This window comes from Lipomyces japonicus (genome assembly GCF_038497905.1).
Source record: "Lipomyces japonicus strain CBS 7319 unplaced genomic scaffold V1514scaffold_14, whole genome shotgun sequence".
Classification (NCBI taxonomy): domain Eukaryota; kingdom Fungi; phylum Ascomycota; class Lipomycetes; order Lipomycetales; family Lipomycetaceae; genus Lipomyces; species Lipomyces japonicus.
The window spans coordinates 1-18,572 of record NW_027117826.1 but is presented as its reverse complement, the minus strand read 5'-3'; the positions used below and the strand labels follow the sequence as shown (position 1 = coordinate 18,572).

Here is an 18,572-nt window from a genome sequence, read left to right as displayed (position 1 = left end):
GAAATAACCCCACATGTATTTATAACATGTCAATGCATTTCATATAAGTTATGCTGAGTGGTTGCCGATACAAGGATGAAGGATAGCAATAGCAAATATGTAATATAACGAGCGAAATTTTGACGTTTATGCGTGTATTACGTAATAACATTTTGCGTTTGAATCGAATAAATTAAATGAGTGACCAATTTTTTTAATTTAGCTGAGGCAACAGAGATTAATATTAGAATGGACATAGATCATGACCAAACCAAATATGAGGTTTTGAGTACGTCCAATGCTTCTACCAAGACAGCTTTATTATTTAGAGCCGATGGATCAGCATCATGGAAAGTGGGCAATGCTCATCTGATAGCTTCGGTGTCAGGACCTTTGGAGGTTCTCAAGAAAGATGAACAACCAACAGTTGCTACGATTGAACTTGTGGTACGACCTCATATTGGGGTGACTTGTATGTTTGAAATATGTTTAAAGATGATGATTATAATGAAGCTAATAATAATAGCAACCACAGAACAGTACATACAAGATAGAATACGAAAAGTGATCTCACCCTTAATAATACTCGAGCTTCATCCTCGCACGCTTATTCAAATTGTTATTCAGATTATTCAATCCGGGGATCTAAGGAAAATGGTAGGTTTTACTATTTTTATGACTGCGTGTTATAGGCATTAGTTAACATAATATCTACGCAGAATACATTAGCATTGTCAGCCGGAATAAACGCAACATATATGGCATTACTGGATGGTGGAATACCACTGAGATCCACAGTTTCTGCATGTAGTTTAATACACGTGCAACAACAAGACGGCTCAAATTTGATTCTCGTCGATCCTAATTTGAAGGAACTACAATCACACCAAGACAACATTAGATCAGTCCATACTTTTGCTTATGAGATTAAAACTGGCAAAATTGAAAGATTGTTATTAAGTGAGAGTACAGGAAAGTTTACTTCTGAAGAGCTGTTTGACTTTTACGATCGCGCAGCAGATATTTGTGTGCGAACAAATTTGGTCATGCGCCGGTCCATTATAGCTACTGCCGAAAAACAAAACAGATGGAAAGAAACTGGCCACAAAATTAAATCAGTTAATAATAAGGTCAGGAAACAATAGGTATGCGAACATTCTACGTACGATGTATATACATCTTAAAATGGAAATAATTCAACAATATACTATACAACCGAAACCGTTCGTTAAACCCATACTACATCTCATATCGTTATACAATGTATCCAATGCTCTAAACTTCCAAACCATTCCATCACGTTATCTGTGATTTGGAGTTTTTGGGGGTTGTGGTTGCTGCTGTAGTAGTTGTGGTGGTTGTGATAGAAGTTGTTGCGTGAACGAGTTTCCGAGAACCCCCAAGCCAAAAATTTGACCGCTAACAGTTTAGTCAGTAGGGCGGTACAATAAAAGTAAACTCTCGTACTTACATGTAATTTGCATCAGAAGAATCTGACATATACTTCCTCAATTCGAAAAAGCAGGTCGACGTTAGTAAAGCTTCACAACCTGCTTGATGATTTGGGCCGATGCGTGCTATCCTCAGTTCTTCAGCCAGTTCCGAGAGACCATTTCCTTTTAAACCTTTGGTTGTAGTTCCAGTTCTCGCCATATATTTGACATCATAAAGATAAGGGAAAAAAATTTTCACCAAGCTCAAAAACTCCTCCTCTTCAGCTGGCAATGCAGTATTAATCATTAGTGAAACAAGGTATCCATAATCGTAGCCACTATGAAAGCTTATCCATCGCACGCTTTCCTCTAATACCAAGCCACTGCTAATTAATAACTCTGCAAAAGCAGTAGGATCAATACCATATTCCTCATGTTTCTTAAAATCAACGCCTGATTTCTGAAGAATATCAATAGTCTCAGCACTATACATTTCCTCACTGTTGAAGGTTAGCCAAAATTACAGCAAAACAACAAATAGCTCAAAAACTTGCCTGAGACTAAATCTTAGGTTGAATTGCCACGTACTCGGCAGGCCTTCAGGATGGTTGCCGTGTTCATCTGCAAAAGTGATTCCAAGTTGCACGGGATTAAGTAGGTCTACATTGCATCGCAACGTTTGATAGTGATAGTCCGATGTAGTTTTAAAAGAACCAATAGGCCGCGCAACAATTCCAGGAAATTCAGTATCCATGGACAAATAATTATACCGTTCCACAAGTTCTCGCAGCACACGCATTTCCTGTTCAAAATTTGTGCGCCATACTTCTCTGATAAACGATCCCGTCAGCTGATTTGAAATTTGAGGAGACGCCAATCCCGTTTGCAAGCCCGCCTGGAGACCATGTACTTGCTGGTGAGACAATTGAGAAGCCTGAACTTGTTGCTGCTGTAGAGTAGTTGCTGCCTGGTGAAGTGCAGGAGATGCTAAAGGAGGCGGTGGCATTCCCTGACCTGCAAATGCATTAAGGTGAGAATTGTGCGTGCCTCCAATTGGAAAAAGATTATTGTTGAAGCGGGGCACCATATTGCTGGCTTGAATTGGCATTTGCATCGACGATAGCTGAGCAGAAACCATAATCCACTATATAAATCTTATAATCAAAATTGAGTCTGATAAATTTGCTTTTGAACAGTAGCTAATGAATGTCTAGTCTAATTGGGCCAGTCGGGGTCCAAAGTAATGTGTGATCTGTCACAATGACTCCAATCACAACAAAGAATAGTTTTGTCAAGAAAAAAAAATTGACTGTCCAAACCAAGTTGAAATTCAATTTTATAGGTGCTTGCAACAAACAAATACTGCAGAAACTTCAAATGCGTAGAATAACCGAAAACATGAAATCTCATTGATGATTAAGACCGCAATAGAACTTTGGGCTTCAATCCTTGCAACCACAAAATGTCACTCCAATTGTCACGTGTGCTAAAATTGTTTCGTCTTGACGATGCCCAATCAAAAATCAATGAATTTTAAGCCATGTCGCGTGTCGGCTCCTCGTAATCTTCAAATTCACGAAGCATCATCTTACAACCACTGCAAATAAAACTATACACGACATATACAATGCGACCAAGCAGGTATCTGTATTCTTCACCAGCAAAGGACCCATGGGAGAGAAGGTAAGGTTTAGGCAATTGTTAAATCGATCCGAACGATAATCTAATAACTTTGTTTAAAGAGAGGCTTGGAGATATACAGGCCAGTTTTCGCGATGGAATAGATTAAAAGGATTATTTCCTGGTCTTGGCTTAGGAACGGGCGCTTTTGTGTTATATCTTGTTTACGAGAAAGTCACGGAAAAGAGTCATTGATCTGAGATTGACTATAGAAATTGTAATGGCAACTATTACACCGAGAGGCATTTGTACAAAATATTTGCATAGTGAATAAGTAATTGATGTGTCAGAGTCATTGATTGGTGTACCATGGAGTATTAGTTATTTTAAGCCAGGACTGCTTCCGTTTTGACTACAAATGTTTTACCATTTTCAATGTGGATGTGAATTGCAATCCAAACCAACTAATTGCACCTGAACAAATAACTTACTATTGTAACAAAAACCAATCTACCAAATCTATATTATAAATTCCCTATGTACGTCTCTAATACCTCGTCTATATCTAATCTATATGTTATTCTTCTCGGCCATCCGTGCTCTCACCACCACCTGTTCGAGAACGATATAATGGCGCAGATCGTGAATCAATCACTGCCGGTTCTGCAATAATTCTACGGCGATTTCTGCCGCCTTGTCGTTGCTGTTGCCGATGCCAACTTTTCATCCTATCCCGAACTACAGAGTCCACAATCAAACCTACACCCGCTGTTCCAGGTACGTATGACCTAGACGATGTGCCTGGGCTCGAGCTGTACATTAAGGAAGGATTTAATGAAAGAAGTGCTGCCGTCTCTGAAGTATGTGGTAAGGCACGGTTGATTGCATAAGAAAAGGCATTTACTCTAGCTTCAACAGCAGAAGGATCGTTGATCTCATGAGCATCCTCATCCTCGTCGTAAAATGATGTTGGAGTCCTTGCTCCAGATGACCTGTCTAAATTAACAGAAGCAACAGTCGAGAAAAATTCATCATCGTTAACAGCAGCATCTTTTGCGGGAGCTGACGTGTTCGATACTTCATCCACAGCCCGTTTTGAAGTAATTAAGTATACTCCGACAAATGTCAGCCCACAGCCAATAAAAAACCTGGTTAACTGTTGATTGGTTGCACCATCAAAATCTTGATAGAGGATTGCAGATCCAATTATAACCGATAATGTAAAAAAAACGAAATGAGTAGGAATAACCTGCGTTGATGAGAAACGCTGAAGTGCTCGAGTCAGATACTTCACTTGCAAAATTGCCGAAAGTATTAGAATTAAAACTAAAATGTATGTGATGGGATATGTAAATGCTCGCGAGAGTGAATATGTAATAAAACTTGAAACCGCTTTCGTACTTAAAGCTGTATAGCCTCCAAAAAGAGCAACAAGTGAAATGTCGATAAAAATAAGACGATCACCAAACCTATTGCTACAGATACTCAGCACTGTCATACACACAATTGTAATTCCAACATAAATTTGGAATGAAAGTTGGGATATGGCTAACAAGATGAGACGCGGGTCAAGAACTTCTTCGGTAGCATTGGAAGATAAAACAACAGTGACTGCCCCAGCAATTGCAATCAGGACACCAAAAAAATCACGAAGTCTAAATTCTTCATGAAAAAAGATTGGCGCCACTATACAATTAGAGATGAGAGCTATGACTCCCAATGGTGATACAATGGAAGCAGGTGCAAATCCATATGCCAAAAAGTTTCCAGTTTCACCAGCACTATGTTTATTAGAGTTTTTTTTTTTTTTTTTTTGGTTCATTCAAGAAAAATAAAACTTACATCATTAAGGCTATGCCTAGCCACCAATAACTACTCTTCATGTACTTTGGTAGTTTGTCAGCATTTTCTGTGGTCGTGCTTGTTGCAGACCCTGCGATAGAATGGGCCGTATCAGATCTTTGAACTACCCTTTTCCTCTTAAATTTTCTTCCTTTTCGGGTTTGCTTAGAACTGTTCCTGCCGTTTTGCCATTGTGTACCAGTCTCGCTTGTCTTCGTAAGTCTAACATCTGAACTATTGACACTTCCTGAGACAGACGAACTGTCATATGAAGGGGACTCAAGAGTGGAAGGTAAGTTTTTAAAACTTTCTAACGCTTCTGACCGACCCGCTACCTCACTAAAATAGTCTCGCTGAGAAGACAGCTGATTTATTCGCGCTTCGCCATCGGTCGTCAGAACCTCACCCGACTCGGCATAATCGTCGTCGTCGGCATCGTAAATACGGTCCACATTTTCTGAAGCGATACTATTATAATTACCAGCCAACTGTTGGTCTGCTTGTTGCTCTCTTTTTAGTTTTAGATGTGCATATCGTTGTAGGTTGAGTGCAATACTAATAATGATATTTCCCACAATTGCAGTTATTATTCCAACAAGAGAAGATGAATGCTGACTTGGGATATCGTCATCTAAATTATCATATGCAGTAATCATGCCTTCTCTAATTTCTTTTGCAAAGTTCTATTAGCTCGAGACCGGACAGATTGTGAGTAAATATCCAACACAAAAAGCTCTAATAATGAACACTTTGTACCCGTTCAAAGGTTCGAGCCGTTCTTTCAACCCCAATGCAGTACAGTTCGTCTCTGTATAAAACTTGAATCGCAGATAATGTATATATATATATTTATATTTATATGTGCTGTCTTCCCGTTTATCTGGTCGGGCTCCGCATTCCATCATCATGGCAGTACTAACTTGATGTAGCATAGATTGCAACTCTATTACTCCAGGAAAATGGCAAATTATGTAAGAATTCACGTGTGAAGAAAGATAGTGAAATGTGTTGTTTAGGGCGTTAACTGCGTAAGTGTTTGCGCAGGTACTTTGTTGTTTCAATCTTCCGTATACATATCTCACATACTCGGCTTTGCGCGTCGCAAACGAGGATCAGATCTTACAGCTATTCCATCAGTAACGAGCTGCGGTCAATTCATTGATGCCACCAAAGCTACCTTTGACTCCTGGTCCGAGTGGTGCGGTTTCCTCTCCCACTGGGTTGTCTCAGCGTCCTCAGTACCCGTCAACTCCAACTGCGACCTCATCAGGCAATGGTAGCATGGCTGGTGTACCACCAGGATCTGGCCAACCTGGGCAAGGCTCAACTACCTCTGTTGGAAACAGTAGTTCAGCAGCTATTCCCACGGGTCAGTTTTCACAAGCCGATCTGAATAGAATTGTTTTGGAATATCTTGGGAAGAAAGGCTATTCGAAGACCGAAGCTATGTTGAGAATGGAGAGTGCCAAAGGCTATAACCCTCATGCACCCACTCCTACTGGACCTACTTCAACGGTAACCAGCAGTGCGCCGCTTAAGAGCACAACTGATGATCCAAAGTTGTATATACGAGCTTATGTGTCCTTGCGAGACTGGATTGAGACATCTTTAGATTTATTCAAGGTTCGTCATTCAACATTGTTTTTTTTTTTTTTTATGCGTTGCTTACATTTTTTTAGCCAGAATTGAGAAAGCTTTTATTTCCTGTATTTGTTCATACTTATTTTTATCTTATTCAAAAACAAGGTTCAAGCCTAAAAGAGTCAGATAACAGGGAAACTTTGGCAAAGAAATTTTTTGTGACATATTCTTTAGATCATACTGTACTTCATGGTCATGATCTTCAATTACTATCGGGTCTTACTCTTCCTGATCATCTGCAAGAAAATGAAACAGCAAAACTATACAGAAACAAAAAGTACCGACTTAATTTATCACGCACTACATTTGACCTACTACTTCATTTTTTAGATGATAACGAACGAAATGGTGGTCCAGTCACCATTCGACTCATAAATCAATATATTGACACAAATGTGACAGCTACCAGACCGGATAGGTATGATGATCGAAATCAAACACTTGGACCAGATGAAGGCATCCCAGGCCATTTAACAAGCCAGGAGGGAATGTTTAATAAGCAGCTAGTTAAGTTGGGTAAATTCCCGCTGGACGAAAAAATGGCGAAAGACGTCGAACTTCGACTAAAAGAAGAAGATGTAAAATCAGGAACATCAAATAGCTTAATACCTGAGGTACCTGGCAATAAAAGCCTTGTGGAGGAGTTTCATGAACAGCATAAGGAAGATAATGCTTCGGATTCTCCTTTGAGAGATATTCTACCGTTACCTCCTTTTAAAGGAACTGACGTTGAGGCCGAAATTGAAGCCGTAAAAGATGGTCGGAACCGTCTCAAAATTGGCTCGGTTGAAGCTTCCTTACCAAGTGTGTGTATGTACACTTTTCATAATACGTATGATGGTCTGAATACTCTTCAATTTTCAGAGGATTCAACCTTGGTTGCTGGTGGGTTTGACGATAGTTATGTGAAAGTATGGAGTTTAAAGGGAGATAAAATTCGAAGTGCCTTGAAAAGTAAGTACGGACGTGTCATTACTACATATCATTTAGTTTTTTTAATTTGGTAATTAGACTCTGTACCTTCATCAAGCAAGCGACTGGTTGGGCACGCGGGACCAGTATATGGTGTTTCATTTAGTTCAGACAACAAATATCTTCTATCTTGCTCTGAAGACCGTACAGCGCGACTTTGGTCATTAGATACGTATACAGCTTTAGTATCATACAAAGGCCATAATCATCCTGTATGGGATGTTGCGTTTTCTCCATTTGGTCATTACTTCGCAACAGCATCGCATGATCAGACTGCAAGACTATGGTCTTGTGATCACATCTATCCGCTTCGGATATTTGCTGGTCATCTTTCAGATGTCAATTGCGTTACGTTCCATCCTAATTCTACCTACGTTGTGACCGGTTCGAGTGACCACTCGTGTAGAATGTGGGATGTTTCGAAAGGCATTCCTGTTAGAGTTATGCTGACGCATTCTGCTCCTGTCTCGGCTCTGACAGTCTCACCAGATGGAAGAACACTTGCTTCTGCTGCTGATGACGGAAGTATTATCATGTGGGATCTTGGTTCTGGACGAAAGTTAAAGACAATGCTTGGACATGATAGAAATACGTCGATTTATTCGCTGTCGTTTAGCAAAGAAGGTTCCGTGTTAGTTAGTGCAGGTGCTGACTTCAGTGTTCGAGCATGGGATGCCAAAGGGGGCTATACCGCTCCGATTGGCGATTTGAGCACAAATCTTTCTACAACATCTACTTCGACAGAAATCAATTCTGCTAGTAATGCAGTTGTCAATGGCATTTCTGGCAATGTTGATGCTACAAAGCGAACCCCGGCTGCAACAGCTACATTGCCAGGTCCGGTGGTTGCTACCGCTGATCAAATGGCTGTGTTTAAGACGAAACAAACGCCAGTATATAAAGTGCAATTTACTAGGAGGAATTTATGCTTAGCCGGAGGAGCGTTTTTGGGGGCATTATAGAGAAGTGAACGCAATGTAAATTATCTGTGTATACAGTTGACAATTAATTGTATTATCTTTATTTATTAAATTATGGACTTCGTGTCATCACTTTCTTTAGTCTATTTTCTTGGTAGTCCAGGCACTATATACGCCGAGTCTCAGTTCCACTAAACCTTGGCTGTCTACCTTTGCTTCTTTAACTATATCATCTACTTGAGCCTTAACTTTAGACTTTTCGACGTCATCCAGCTTGGTAATGTAACTTTTAGTTTCCCAAAGATGCCATACACTTTCTTTTGGGACCTGGAACGTCCAAAAATGTGTTTCTTCCTGGTAAGGAAATTTAAATAGTCTTGCAGCTTCAGGTGTTTGGAAAACTTCTTTCCACCAAGATTTTCTAAATTGAGGTAACCCTTCGTCATATTTCCAACAAAGCTCTGCCACCTTGCGTTGCCATTCTGGAGCCTCTCCAGGCACAGATGGATCAAAATTCCAAATAAGCCCCAGCTTGCCATTAGGTTTCAAGACCCTGTGAATTTCAGATAATGATTTTAAATCTGCAAACCAATGAAATGCTTGAGCAGACAAAACCGCGTCTACCGAGCTGTCCTGTACTGGAATGTAATAAGAGCTTCCCTTACGTGATTTGATATTTGGGAAATTCTTGCGCAACGATTCAAGCATGCCATCTGAAATCTCGACAGCTGAAAGATTAAACCCGTGCGGAATCAACAGCTCTGTAAACTTGCCCGTACCAGCTGCAAGATCAATAACGGTGTCGCCTTGCTTCAATTTCAGATGGCTGATCAATGAATCTACAGCTGGCTTGTAATGGGTCGGTCGGTATTTGTCATAGTTTTCATGATTAGAATTAAACGCCGATAATGACACCGGGTGGACTGTTGTAGAATAGAATCTTGCAGTTGAAGCAATTGCAAAGCTAGCAAAATGTTTTGTCCTTACCGAAGCCGCCATTGTATGGGAAGTTGTCGGCCACGAATTCGGATAATCATGAAATGCACATCTCGCGAGCTGTATTTAATAACGTCATCATTGCTAAAGGCACGGCACGTCACTAAAGCTCGGCACACGTGATAACGTAGATGCTATGCGAGCAACCGAGCGGCCAGGTTTCATGCCAATCCACACCTCCTTTACTTAAAACAACATTTCTCTATCAAAAAAAATGGAATCGTTTTCAATTGAAAGTAGTATACTATTGGATCTTCAAGCTATCAGAAGAGACAAAAAATTAAGCAATTCAAAGGCTGCAAAGGTCTATGGGGTTTCAAGAACAACTCTCGGTTAGCGATTTAAGGGCAAACGCTCTCGACAAGATTGCCGTCCTAATTCCATGAATCTGACAGAGCTAGAAGAGAATTTTTTTTCTAAGTATGTCTTGGACCTGGATGTGCGAGGATTTTTATTCCGGCTTATTGATGTGGAAGGTATGGCCAATGTCCTCTTAGCGGAACGCGACGCGGGACGCGTCGGAAAGCGCTGGGCTTCTAATTTTGTCTAGCGACAACCAGAGCTCAGGACGCGAATTAATTGTGTTTACGACTACCAGAGAACTCTCTGCGAAGATCCGGATAACATAAACGCGTGGTTTTCGCTTGTAGCAAACATGAGGGCCAAGTACGGGATTCAAGACGCCGATTTGTATAACTTTGATGAGGCTGGCTTTCAAATGGGTGTGATCACCCCGTCAATGGTCGTTTTACGTATCGATCGACGTGGCAGAGCGAAAACTGTACAACCTGGTAATCGGGAATGGGCTGACCAAAGCAATAATGCACATGTAGCCTCTTACGGTCTGAGATCAATATGCTTTGAGAGGCCAACCATGCCTTAAGCAAGCGCCGGAGCGCTAAGCGAACTTTCCTGCAAAGAGAAGGGACTTTGACCATAGAAGAGGGTCAATATCTTATAGGGCATATGGGTCATCGACAACAGGGACAGCCGAGTGTTCGGCGATGTAGCATGTGCAGTAGTACCGAACACACTGCGCCCAGATGCCCAAATAATTTGTTTTAGTTGCGAAACCTATTTTTTTAAAAAAAATAATTTTATTATAATGTTGTGGTGCTGTAATTTATGGTTTTAGTCGAGTCAGCAGTGAAACCTGCCCGCTCGGTTCGTCTGACCGCTCGCATAGCATCTACGTTACGATGTTATAATTCATTACTAATTTTTACAATTAATTCTTGAACATATACTCAGCTATACATTATTCTGGGAGAACTAAAAAGGACTTGTTTGAAACAATGAATATCCAAAGCAATCTATTCAAGTTCATTGTGTGCTTGTCGTAATTATTGAATCGGCAAGTACTAGTTACCAGTCACCATCTATGCTCTCCGGGCTAAAGCTTAAAGCTGATTAAGCAGTGCTTTTACTTCAAGCCAGGCAATAATGCAACTATAGAAAATAATTTTAAGCATTATTTGTACAATAAATATAGTATTTTATATATAATCATTTTGTGTCCATCAACTCAGCTGATCCCGCAATCTTCCAAACCCAGCCATAAAGTCATCAATTTTCTCCAGTTCTTGACTAGGCGTAAGCGAGGATGTCGAAGCATTTGATGATATTCTAGTGGCTTTCTTTATCGGTCTTGGTGTCATTATTTCTTCAAAATCCGAGTCATCCGATAGCTGTAACGTTGGCCCACTTAATGTTGCCACACTGGCCGTATTCCCAGTGGTATGGTTAAACGGTAAATCACTGTCAAGAGCTTTTTTCTTTTTTTTCTCTTTGTTCGACTTATCTTTCAATTTGTCTTTACCATTCCTATGCGTATGAGATTTTAATCTTGCTAATCTATAATTATTCCTTGCGGGTTCTGGTTCCGAATCTGAACTCGCCAGTATATCTTCTTGTGTTGCTTCTACTATACAGGATTCATCTTCGTTACCACTGTCTAGCTCTTCCAAACTTCCATCCTCGTCTTCATTAAACTTCAAGCGTCCATATGACGAGCTCTCTATCCGAATTGCTTCTGCTTCATTATGACTCACGCGTCGGTCCTCCATAATTAGTCGTGTTGCGAGCTCAGGAACCAAAACAGCAGAGATATAGCCCGTAACAGAAATCTTGGAAATCCATTTGTGTCTCATACATTCTCTCTTTAATGTCATATCGCACTGGGACAAGCAAAAGCGCGTCATAATCTCTTGGCCTTTTAATCCGTAATAGCCAGGTGTAACATCCACATCAGAATCCTGCAATTGTGCAAGCGCATCTACACGGTTTGCCTTGCTTTTCATTGCCATTCTATAGGCTTGATCACGCATCACTGAAGGAATTTCCTCCCTGCAGATTTGCAGAAGCACAGCAGTAAATTTTTCTGACCGTTGGAGAATATCTTTCTCGTTAAGTCGAGTAGGATAGTTTTGTTTTTGCGCCGTAATTAGAACGTCTTCTTTCGTATGTGCACGACATATAGCAAGAGATCTTCTAAGAGTGTCTTTTAAATTTTCAAATCGCTCACGCACCGGATTAGACAAAACATTTCCACACATTGGACAAGACGTGAGTTTATCATCTAAACTAGCAAGAAACTTTTCATCTTCTTCTTGTCGTTGATTCTGTTTTTCCACTTCAACTCTATCTAGCTTACCAAAAAGTGCACTTTCGGGTTCGCTGCTCAAAAAACTAATTAATTCTGTGGTAACGCTTGATTGACTGGACAATACCGGGTTAGCGAGTAACGCGTTCATGCTTATAATTTCCTGAATATTTGCAACTTCATTTTTAAAATCTTTGTGATCTTGAGTATCAGTACTAAATAATTCATCTTCTTCATCTCCATGGTCTTTCTTTTCCTGACTGTATTGTGCCTCTTGAAGTCTTTTACGGCGGCCACTCTTGTATGACTTCGAGGAGGCACGTACGTGATTCATCGATGATATGTTAAAATCACCCCCATCGACGGGATCCTTGTACCGCGAGAACTCTGTTTTGGGAGGGCCTTGAATAGTTTTGGATGTACCGCTGCTCGCGCTAGCATGATTGTTTGATTCGCTTCGGCCTTGAGACTGCAACAAATCGGAAAAAAGTCTCGGAGTAGTTGCTATATATTTAACTGGTGATTTGGCCCTTTTTTGTGATTGCAGTTTTAAAGAACTGATCTCATCGTTGTTGTTGTTGTTGTTGTTGTTGTTGTCGTCGTCCTCGTTCTTGTTTACGCCTCTTGATGATTTGCGTTTAGGAGATATTGCGGTCTGGGATGGCAGATGAGTTTGAACTCGTCTCATGCTTATATTCGTTAAATCCGTAACCTGCCCTTAAATATATAACCTTTTGGTTTAAATAATACGAGGTTGCGATTAAAAAATTGGAAGTAATAAGATTCAAGTGTCCGCAGTCTTTAAAGTGTAAATAAGAAACCACGCGCGTGGAACGAGATGCCGCCGCAAATAATCTCTACGTCAATTCAGGAACAAAACAGAATTTAAGTTCATATGAGAGTCTATTGGAGATTTTATTATATACAATATTTTTGAAAATTTTGTTGCTAGCTAAATACTATACAATCACAATGGATACTGTGAAAGCGTTCATAAATAATAGTCGGAATACTTCTTGCTATAATAAGCACCCGCAGTTAACCCGAGAACAGAAAGACCAATTGGCACCGGCTTTCGTAGCCGGATGGCTCGAGGGAGTGATGCACCGGTGAGAAGCTAGAAATTCAATGTTAAAAATCAATAATCCAACCGTTAGTTATTCAACATAACATACAACTGAAGCAGCTAAGGCCACATGAATGCCATATTCCTTATTTTCTTTAAGCAGGTAGCCTGATGATGAGTGTCAGCATAACCGTCTAGTTCCCCTCCCAAAAAAAAGGCATAAAATACCGGCTATTCCGAATAATGCTCCGGTTCCAAGTCCTCCCAAAAGAGATGGGATTGATTTTTTGCGACTATATCATTGTTAGTCAATCAGTTATGCCTCAACAACATAATGACTTGCCCGTAGCCCAGTACACCTCCAATCGAGCACAAAGCGGCAAGTGTGAAAGCTGGATGTTCCTATAAACACAATTAATCAGATATTATAAAATAAGTCAACTTAGAATTCTTTTACCATTTTCAATTCTGGGGTCAATTGAATTTACAATTATTACAACAACAACGAAGGAAAGCAGACATGGGAGCTAATCGGGTCATTTTATTAGTATAAGGGTTGTGGTTAAACGTCATTGCACGACATGACAAAAGATTACAAATATATGAACGACGATTCATTTTTGGAAGACAAACGTATATAAGATCAACTAATTTTAATATAATTTTAATTGGCTTATGAACATTGATCATGTAACAATATGCAATACCTTTTGCGTATGTTAGTGGGTGCAAATGATCACATCGTGTATACATTGCATACCACTTTAATCGTTTCAATAACAGATACCTAACTTCAAAATCAAATCATACAATCAATCTAAGTATAGTACCGTATAAGAATGTAATTTAATAATTTTTTTTTTTAATTCTATATACTTTAATTGATGAAGTTGTAAGCAAAAAAATGAAGGATCAGGCTACCAAATATAAAGTCCGCGAATGCTCTTGAGTTAACATCGTTAGAGTGCATATAATTCCTAATTATTTTTTCAATTACTAACCTCTCAGGAGTGACCAAAGAAAATTCTTTTCCATTGTCTGGATTCGATTGTATTCTTAGAGAAGCTAGATAATGTGAGCAGAGCAAATAATAGTTGACTTGGTAAGCACGATACCGGCAAGAACGAATTGACCAACTGTAACGGCGAACCCTGATAAAAACGCATTGAAAGGCTATAGTCAAAGTTAGTAAATAGTGATCACGACTTGATAGGATATAGTGCCATACATAATTTCCGAATATAACACAGTATATGAATTGTAAAATGCCAACATCGACCAAGAACAGTAAAAACGCATCAACCAATTTTAACTTTAACGGTGTACTTGATATATAAGACTTGATTGCTTGTTTTATTATTGCCGTTGTATCTGCAGCCGTAGGTGTGCTGGAGATCGGAGGTAGACTGCTTGTGAGATTGCTGGAACTTGCTCCTCTGACATTTGATGTGGTATCAACCTCCGTCGACGGCGCATTCTGAGACACTGCTGAAGCAGCCGCCTTCGCTGCTGCTTTGACCGATCGTTTTGGAGCCATTAGTTTATTCGGAAACAAACAAACCTCACTTTAGAAACAATCAAGTATACGTGCATGTACATGACACGTACATGACACGTACTTCCAATTTACCAAATCAAATCCGGGTAACATTACGAAAGAAAATTTTAAAAATACAGTCAAGTTCATTAATGCGCTTAGCTTGATGTTACAAACCAAAGCTTTCTCTAACCGTTTTGGCAAAGCATTGAATCGCCGAGTCCATTTCCTGGTTACTTGCAGCTGCATATGTGGCACGGAAAAAGGCCCCACTGTACTCAGGGTTAACTTTGAACCAACCCCCAGGAAGAATTACCACTTTGTTAGCCAGGGCTCGCTTGAATATTTCTGTTTCGACGCATTCTATTCCTTTCGATGCATCTGGATGCTTTGTATAATCTAATTGTATCCACAAAAACATTCCCCTATTACATATGTTAGATTGTAACCTCACGTTGAACAAAATCATTGACCTACGCTTGAGGAAGCACCCAACGACAAACGTCCCGTGGCAGATATTTCTCACATGCTCCGACAATAGCGTTTCGTCTGCTCGTGTAATCAGCCCTGAGATTAACGAGCCAATCAAGATATCCTTCTTGACCCCAGGTATCATTAAATAATCCATGAATAACCGCCATTGACACACCAGAAGTACATTGTAAGCCAACTTCATTGTGTCTGACAATTCTTTCCAAAAGTTTTTCATTGCCGGTAATCCAGCCCATCCTGAGCCCAGGTGCAATTATTTTGGCTAAGGAATCAAGCCGCAATACTCGACCTTCAACATCGATACTCAAAAGAGAAGGCACTAGACTGGAAATAAACTCTTCTGATGTAATTGGAACTTTAACGTCATCAGAACCAGAAACATATTCAGATAATTGAAGAAAGTAGTAAGGATCATCTTCGACAATAAGCAGATCAAACTTTACGCATATATCATATATTCTGCGCCGTCTTTCTAACGCCATTGTGGCACCAGTGGGATTTTGGCCTGTCGGAACAGTATATAGAACATGAGGCCTCTTTTTACTGGGAAATTTAAGATCCCAATTTAAAAGCGTATCTTCTAATATATCCGCACTCAGGCCCTCGTCGTCAACCGTAATGCCAACAAGATTTAGCCCTAGCGGCCTAAGACCTTCAACCGATTCTGGAAAAGCAAATTCTTCCAAAAGAAGAGTATCACCCGGATTTAGTAACATTCGGAAAATCGTTTCCATACCTTGAGTGTTCCCGCCGGTTAAAATACAATTCCAATCTAAATATTTTGGATTATGAATGCGCTGCATTTATTAATAACACATAAAATTTAGCAATTTTAATAAGGCAAACAAACATACAGCCATGTGCTCTTTCACAAACGTTAAAACCTGGCTCGAGCCAGCTCCCTGCTCGTACTGCAGTGCTCGGGTAAGGTCGTAATTGGACTTCCCGTTTGCGATGTCTGTTTTTCCTTTACTAATCCGACCGATGCCAGAGAGACCATCGTGGTCCCAAATACCTGTTCTGTGAAAGGCATTCTTTGGTATAACAACCTCAGCGGTGATCTTTTCGATAGGGAATAATTGTGATGAAGGAAGTCCGGCAGCCAATGAAATCAACTCAGGGTCAGCCGTAAGATAAGAGGTTGCTTCTTTAAGAAGACTTTTCTGTCGTAGTTTTGATTCTCGAGATAAGTGGTAAGAAAAATCTTTGGAAAAACGGCCTGGCTTAGTCTCATGGTCAGTTTCAACATCAGTTATTTTGTGAGGCGGAGCCATAGTTCTTATTTTGGACTTTAATGGCCTGTAATAATGTTTTAAAAAACATTAAATTTCAACAAATTTTCTTAAAAGCCGTTGATAAGCGAAGTAGTGTATTAAGTGACTAATGAAAATACTTTAGGTTTCTTAATTGAAAATAAAGAACTTGCCCGTTAACGAAGTAAACAGAATTTCAAAGCCGCACAGTAGTTCTAAACGGCCCGGAAATCTCATTTGATAACAAATACAATTGATGTGGTGAAACAAGATACAGCCAAAAACTGTAGAATAATATCAATAAACTATGAACTTTTTGAGAAGTGTGTTTCAGGCAGATGAACCTAGTTTCGAGTTTTTAAAGGACTTGGACGAGATTGAAATAAACACGACAAAGGACAATAGCGATGAGCCGTTAGTGGTTCCAGTTAGTCCAAAAGTTCAGAAACCTAAGTCTCCAGTCTCAGCAGAAGCATTAAATGTTATTTCAGAAAAAATAACTTCATTAGGTTCACCACTAATTACGGACAAACGCGTACTTTTGAAAGAGTTTACAATGCTAGATGCAAGGTTAAGACGACTGGAGTCACTAGAGGCAATGATTAGAATGCATCCTGCGTTTAGACAGACGCTCAACTTTACTGAAGCTACAACAGCATCAGGAGAGACTTTAAGTACAAATCACGAGGCTGAATTAAATGATTCAGTATTATCTTTATCTTTAGGACCGGTGTCATTAAGCGTTGATTATATGGATGAATTGACGGATAGTATGTCTATTGAGCCAGTTCAGCCTCTTTTCTTTGGCAAGAGCGAGCCAAACTTAATTAGATCGTCTTTGTTTTCTGAGACTCAATCATTGCGATCAGGTCTCAATACTGGAAATATGGACGACAGCGATTTATTTGGTGACTTTGCAAGTGCAAGCATGTCGTTTATTGATTACAATAGCGCTTCAGATATGGGCACCAAAGAATACCCGGATAATATTGCTGTCGAATCACGGCTACAAGAAAACAAGATAAAAAAAATATACGGAGGAAATAACCAATTGGATACCCAAGGAATAAATGCTCAAATTACAAAAGATATTCTTCAATTGCTTGACAACATTTTGGACGAAGCAGTGAACCGAACCAGGGCCCCAGATTACTCACACACTAGCAAAAAATCAAAACAGCCAATTAAAAAACGGGAAGCTAAGAGCAAGATTTTCTGAATATACAAGCGGTTAAGAAGTTTGATTTTTGATATTAGAAGCGGATTAATATATAACTAAGTTATATCGTTTGATAAATTACACATGGATCCATCGCTACTTTTTTTGTCCGAGAATCCGTAATTAATAAATTAATATAGCATTTTAAAATAACAAACTTCTAAAATCTCGTTTAGTCCGCAACGTAGAGTACTCACCATTTTGATTGCCTTCGAGCTGTTAAGGGGTCGTACTTTCGCAGCAGTGGTTTTTGATCCAATCAGTCTGGTTCGCAGACGTACGCCAGTCGCATGTAGCCTCTGCGCAACCGCGATGCTTGTGATTCTATACGGTCCGTGATGTTTTGCCCGTGACTTTGTTGAGTTCTAAATGACCTTGCGTTAAGCGAATCTTGTTCGAATTCGTTTATGATAATTGTATCATAAACAAAAAAATTCCAGTTTTTATATTACAACTATTGAACTAGTTGTTATAGTTAATGATTGATTATAACTGACAAAACCCTTAATTATTACAACAATATATGCTCGATTGAACGTCAGGCCGATCGATACTTTACAAAATAAATGCAACACAACAAAGTACAACACAACAGAAATGCAAACCATTAAACAAAAACATGGTACAAATTTAATATGCAAGTAAAACAGTTTATCGTAATAATTTCATTTTTCTTAAATTACAAAACTTAATATCAATTACCTTGTATTACTAAGCTTTTATCATAAAATTACGTTTTTTTTTTTTATCTTAACTAGGACACTAGGTGCCCCTGACGTGTATTATTCATAATATCGAAATAAGAAAATAGGACATGCCCTCATGAATGCTTCGAAACTCATACAAAAAACACAAAAAAAAACAGAAGATTATAGACATCAACAACCGTTAAATCAGTAAATCATGATATAAACAGTAAAAAAAAGTAACACATTGACAACTATAACTGACAAGCACTGATGGATGCACGGGCAAAAAACTCGCGGAATAGGAGAGCATC

General features: G+C 39.5%; 12 protein-coding genes across 12 annotated transcripts; 4 read left to right on the top strand and 8 right to left on the bottom strand.

The window, feature by feature from the left end:
- Positions 1–60: 60 nt before the first annotated feature.
- V1514DRAFT_292364 (ribosomal protein S5 domain 2-type protein) lies at positions 61–1,268 on the top strand. Its single transcript, XM_066925340.1, has 3 exons — positions 61–451; positions 506–636; positions 699–1,268. Exons 1-3 carry the CDS (start codon positions 229–231, stop codon positions 1,122–1,124), a joined length of 780 nt encoding a protein of 259 aa, XP_066783922.1. The 5' UTR covers positions 61–228; the 3' UTR covers positions 1,125–1,268.
- A 178-nt stretch (positions 1,269–1,446) lies between these two features.
- Positions 1,447–2,418, bottom strand: V1514DRAFT_347079 (ribonuclease H-like domain-containing protein; the record flags this gene model as incomplete). Its single annotated transcript, XM_066929286.1, has 2 exons — positions 1,447–1,912; positions 1,967–2,418. The coding sequence occupies 2 exons, from the start codon at positions 2,416–2,418 to the stop codon at positions 1,447–1,449; spliced, it is 918 nt and encodes a 305-aa protein (XP_066783921.1).
- A 621-nt stretch (positions 2,419–3,039) lies between these two features.
- V1514DRAFT_319358 (NADH-ubiquinone oxidoreductase B12 subunit family-domain-containing protein) lies at positions 3,040–3,287 on the top strand (the record flags this gene model as incomplete). Its single annotated transcript, XM_066925932.1, has 2 exons — positions 3,040–3,095; positions 3,155–3,287. 2 exons carry the CDS (start codon positions 3,040–3,042, stop codon positions 3,285–3,287), a joined length of 189 nt encoding a protein of 62 aa, XP_066783920.1.
- A 90-nt stretch (positions 3,288–3,377) lies between these two features.
- On the bottom strand, positions 3,378–5,774 carry V1514DRAFT_329020 (magnesium transporter NIPA-domain-containing protein). Its single transcript, XM_066927282.1, has 2 exons — positions 4,875–5,774; positions 3,378–4,813 (listed from the first exon to the last, which is right to left on the bottom strand). The coding sequence occupies exons 1-2, from the start codon at positions 5,528–5,530 to the stop codon at positions 3,610–3,612; spliced, it is 1,860 nt and encodes a 619-aa protein (XP_066783919.1). The 5' UTR covers positions 5,531–5,774; the 3' UTR covers positions 3,378–3,609.
- A 196-nt stretch (positions 5,775–5,970) lies between these two features.
- On the top strand, positions 5,971–8,527 carry V1514DRAFT_329019 (WD40-repeat-containing domain protein). Its single transcript, XM_066927281.1, has 3 exons — positions 5,971–6,497; positions 6,554–7,469; positions 7,527–8,527. The coding sequence occupies exons 1-3, from the start codon at positions 6,036–6,038 to the stop codon at positions 8,447–8,449; spliced, it is 2,301 nt and encodes a 766-aa protein (XP_066783918.1). The 5' UTR covers positions 5,971–6,035; the 3' UTR covers positions 8,450–8,527.
- V1514DRAFT_329017 (S-adenosyl-L-methionine-dependent methyltransferase) lies at positions 8,484–9,523 on the bottom strand. Its single transcript, XM_066927280.1, has one exon. It carries the CDS (start codon positions 9,404–9,406, stop codon positions 8,546–8,548), a length of 861 nt encoding a protein of 286 aa, XP_066783917.1. The 5' UTR covers positions 9,407–9,523; the 3' UTR covers positions 8,484–8,545.
- A 1,137-nt stretch (positions 9,524–10,660) lies between these two features.
- V1514DRAFT_329014 (RTC4-like domain-containing protein) lies at positions 10,661–12,803 on the bottom strand. The gene has a single exon (XM_066927279.1). The coding sequence runs from the start codon at positions 12,691–12,693 to the stop codon at positions 10,924–10,926; it is 1,770 nt and encodes a 589-aa protein (XP_066783916.1). The 5' UTR covers positions 12,694–12,803; the 3' UTR covers positions 10,661–10,923.
- Positions 12,804–12,894: 91 nt separating this feature from the next.
- On the bottom strand, positions 12,895–13,566 carry V1514DRAFT_329012 (transmembrane proteins 14C-domain-containing protein). The gene is made up of 5 exons (XM_066927278.1): positions 13,529–13,566; positions 13,415–13,473; positions 13,300–13,364; positions 13,181–13,239; positions 12,895–13,122 (listed from the first exon to the last, which is right to left on the bottom strand). The coding sequence occupies exons 1-5, from the start codon at positions 13,529–13,531 to the stop codon at positions 12,997–12,999; spliced, it is 312 nt and encodes a 103-aa protein (XP_066783915.1). The 5' UTR covers positions 13,532–13,566; the 3' UTR covers positions 12,895–12,996.
- A 382-nt stretch (positions 13,567–13,948) lies between these two features.
- V1514DRAFT_279224 (DAD family-domain-containing protein) lies at positions 13,949–14,608 on the bottom strand (the record flags this gene model as incomplete). The annotated part of the gene is made up of 4 exons (XM_066925004.1): positions 13,949–14,015; positions 14,073–14,136; positions 14,187–14,244; positions 14,300–14,608. The coding sequence occupies 4 exons, from the start codon at positions 14,606–14,608 to the stop codon at positions 13,949–13,951; spliced, it is 498 nt and encodes a 165-aa protein (XP_066783914.1).
- An 84-nt stretch (positions 14,609–14,692) lies between these two features.
- V1514DRAFT_34934 (pyridoxal phosphate-dependent transferase) lies at positions 14,693–16,498 on the bottom strand. The gene is made up of 3 exons (XM_066929366.1): positions 15,955–16,498; positions 15,086–15,897; positions 14,693–15,033 (listed from the first exon to the last, which is right to left on the bottom strand). The coding sequence occupies exons 1-3, from the start codon at positions 16,372–16,374 to the stop codon at positions 14,778–14,780; spliced, it is 1,488 nt and encodes a 495-aa protein (XP_066783913.1). The 5' UTR covers positions 16,375–16,498; the 3' UTR covers positions 14,693–14,777.
- V1514DRAFT_329006 (uncharacterized protein) lies at positions 16,238–17,713 on the top strand. The gene is made up of 2 exons (XM_066927277.1): positions 16,238–16,293; positions 16,499–17,713. Exon 2 carries the CDS (start codon positions 16,661–16,663, stop codon positions 17,570–17,572), a length of 912 nt encoding a protein of 303 aa, XP_066783912.1. The 5' UTR covers positions 16,238–16,293; positions 16,499–16,660; the 3' UTR covers positions 17,573–17,713.
- Positions 17,704–17,937, bottom strand: V1514DRAFT_279275 (uncharacterized protein; the record flags this gene model as incomplete). The annotated part of the gene is made up of 1 exon (XM_066925009.1): positions 17,704–17,937. A coding segment is annotated over one exon (234 nt), but the record flags the coding sequence as incomplete, so codon positions are not given.
- Between the last annotated feature and the right edge of the window lie 635 nt (positions 17,938–18,572).

Coding starts and splice junctions, on each gene's coding strand:
- V1514DRAFT_292364 (XM_066925340.1), top strand. CDS start 229: ATGGACATAGATCATGACCAAACCAAATATGAGGTTTTGAGTACGTCC. Junction 452..505: donor ACCTCATATTGGGGTGACTT/GTATGTTTGAAA, acceptor TAATAATAATAG/CAACCACAGAACAGTACATA. Junction 637..698: donor CCGGGGATCTAAGGAAAATG/GTAGGTTTTACT, acceptor ATATCTACGCAG/AATACATTAGCATTGTCAGC.
- V1514DRAFT_329020 (XM_066927282.1), bottom strand. CDS start 5,530: ATGATTACTGCATATGATAATTTAGATGACGATATCCCAAGTCAGCAT. Junction 4,814..4,874: donor CTAGGCATAGCCTTAATGAT/GTAAGTTTTATT, acceptor TAATAAACATAG/TGCTGGTGAAACTGGAAACT.
- V1514DRAFT_329019 (XM_066927281.1), top strand. CDS start 6,036: ATGCCACCAAAGCTACCTTTGACTCCTGGTCCGAGTGGTGCGGTTTCC. Junction 6,498..6,553: donor CATCTTTAGATTTATTCAAG/GTTCGTCATTCA, acceptor ACATTTTTTTAG/CCAGAATTGAGAAAGCTTTT. Junction 7,470..7,526: donor AATTCGAAGTGCCTTGAAAA/GTAAGTACGGAC, acceptor TTTGGTAATTAG/ACTCTGTACCTTCATCAAGC.
- V1514DRAFT_329017 (XM_066927280.1), bottom strand. CDS start 9,406: ATGGCGGCTTCGGTAAGGACAAAACATTTTGCTAGCTTTGCAATTGCT.
- V1514DRAFT_329014 (XM_066927279.1), bottom strand. CDS start 12,693: ATGAGACGAGTTCAAACTCATCTGCCATCCCAGACCGCAATATCTCCT.
- V1514DRAFT_329012 (XM_066927278.1), bottom strand. Junction 13,365..13,414: donor GGAGGTGTACTGGGCTACGG/GCAAGTCATTAT, acceptor ACAATGATATAG/TCGCAAAAAATCAATCCCAT. Junction 13,123..13,180: donor TGGCCTTAGCTGCTTCAGTT/GTATGTTATGTT, acceptor TTGAATTTCTAG/CTTCTCACCGGTGCATCACT.
- V1514DRAFT_34934 (XM_066929366.1), bottom strand. CDS start 16,374: ATGGCTCCGCCTCACAAAATAACTGATGTTGAAACTGACCATGAGACT. Junction 15,898..15,954: donor TTGTGAAAGAGCACATGGCT/GTATGTTTGTTT, acceptor TAATAAATGCAG/CGCATTCATAATCCAAAATA. Junction 15,034..15,085: donor CGTTGGGTGCTTCCTCAAGC/GTAGGTCAATGA, acceptor CATATGTAATAG/GGGAATGTTTTTGTGGATAC.
- V1514DRAFT_329006 (XM_066927277.1), top strand. CDS start 16,661: ATGAACTTTTTGAGAAGTGTGTTTCAGGCAGATGAACCTAGTTTCGAG.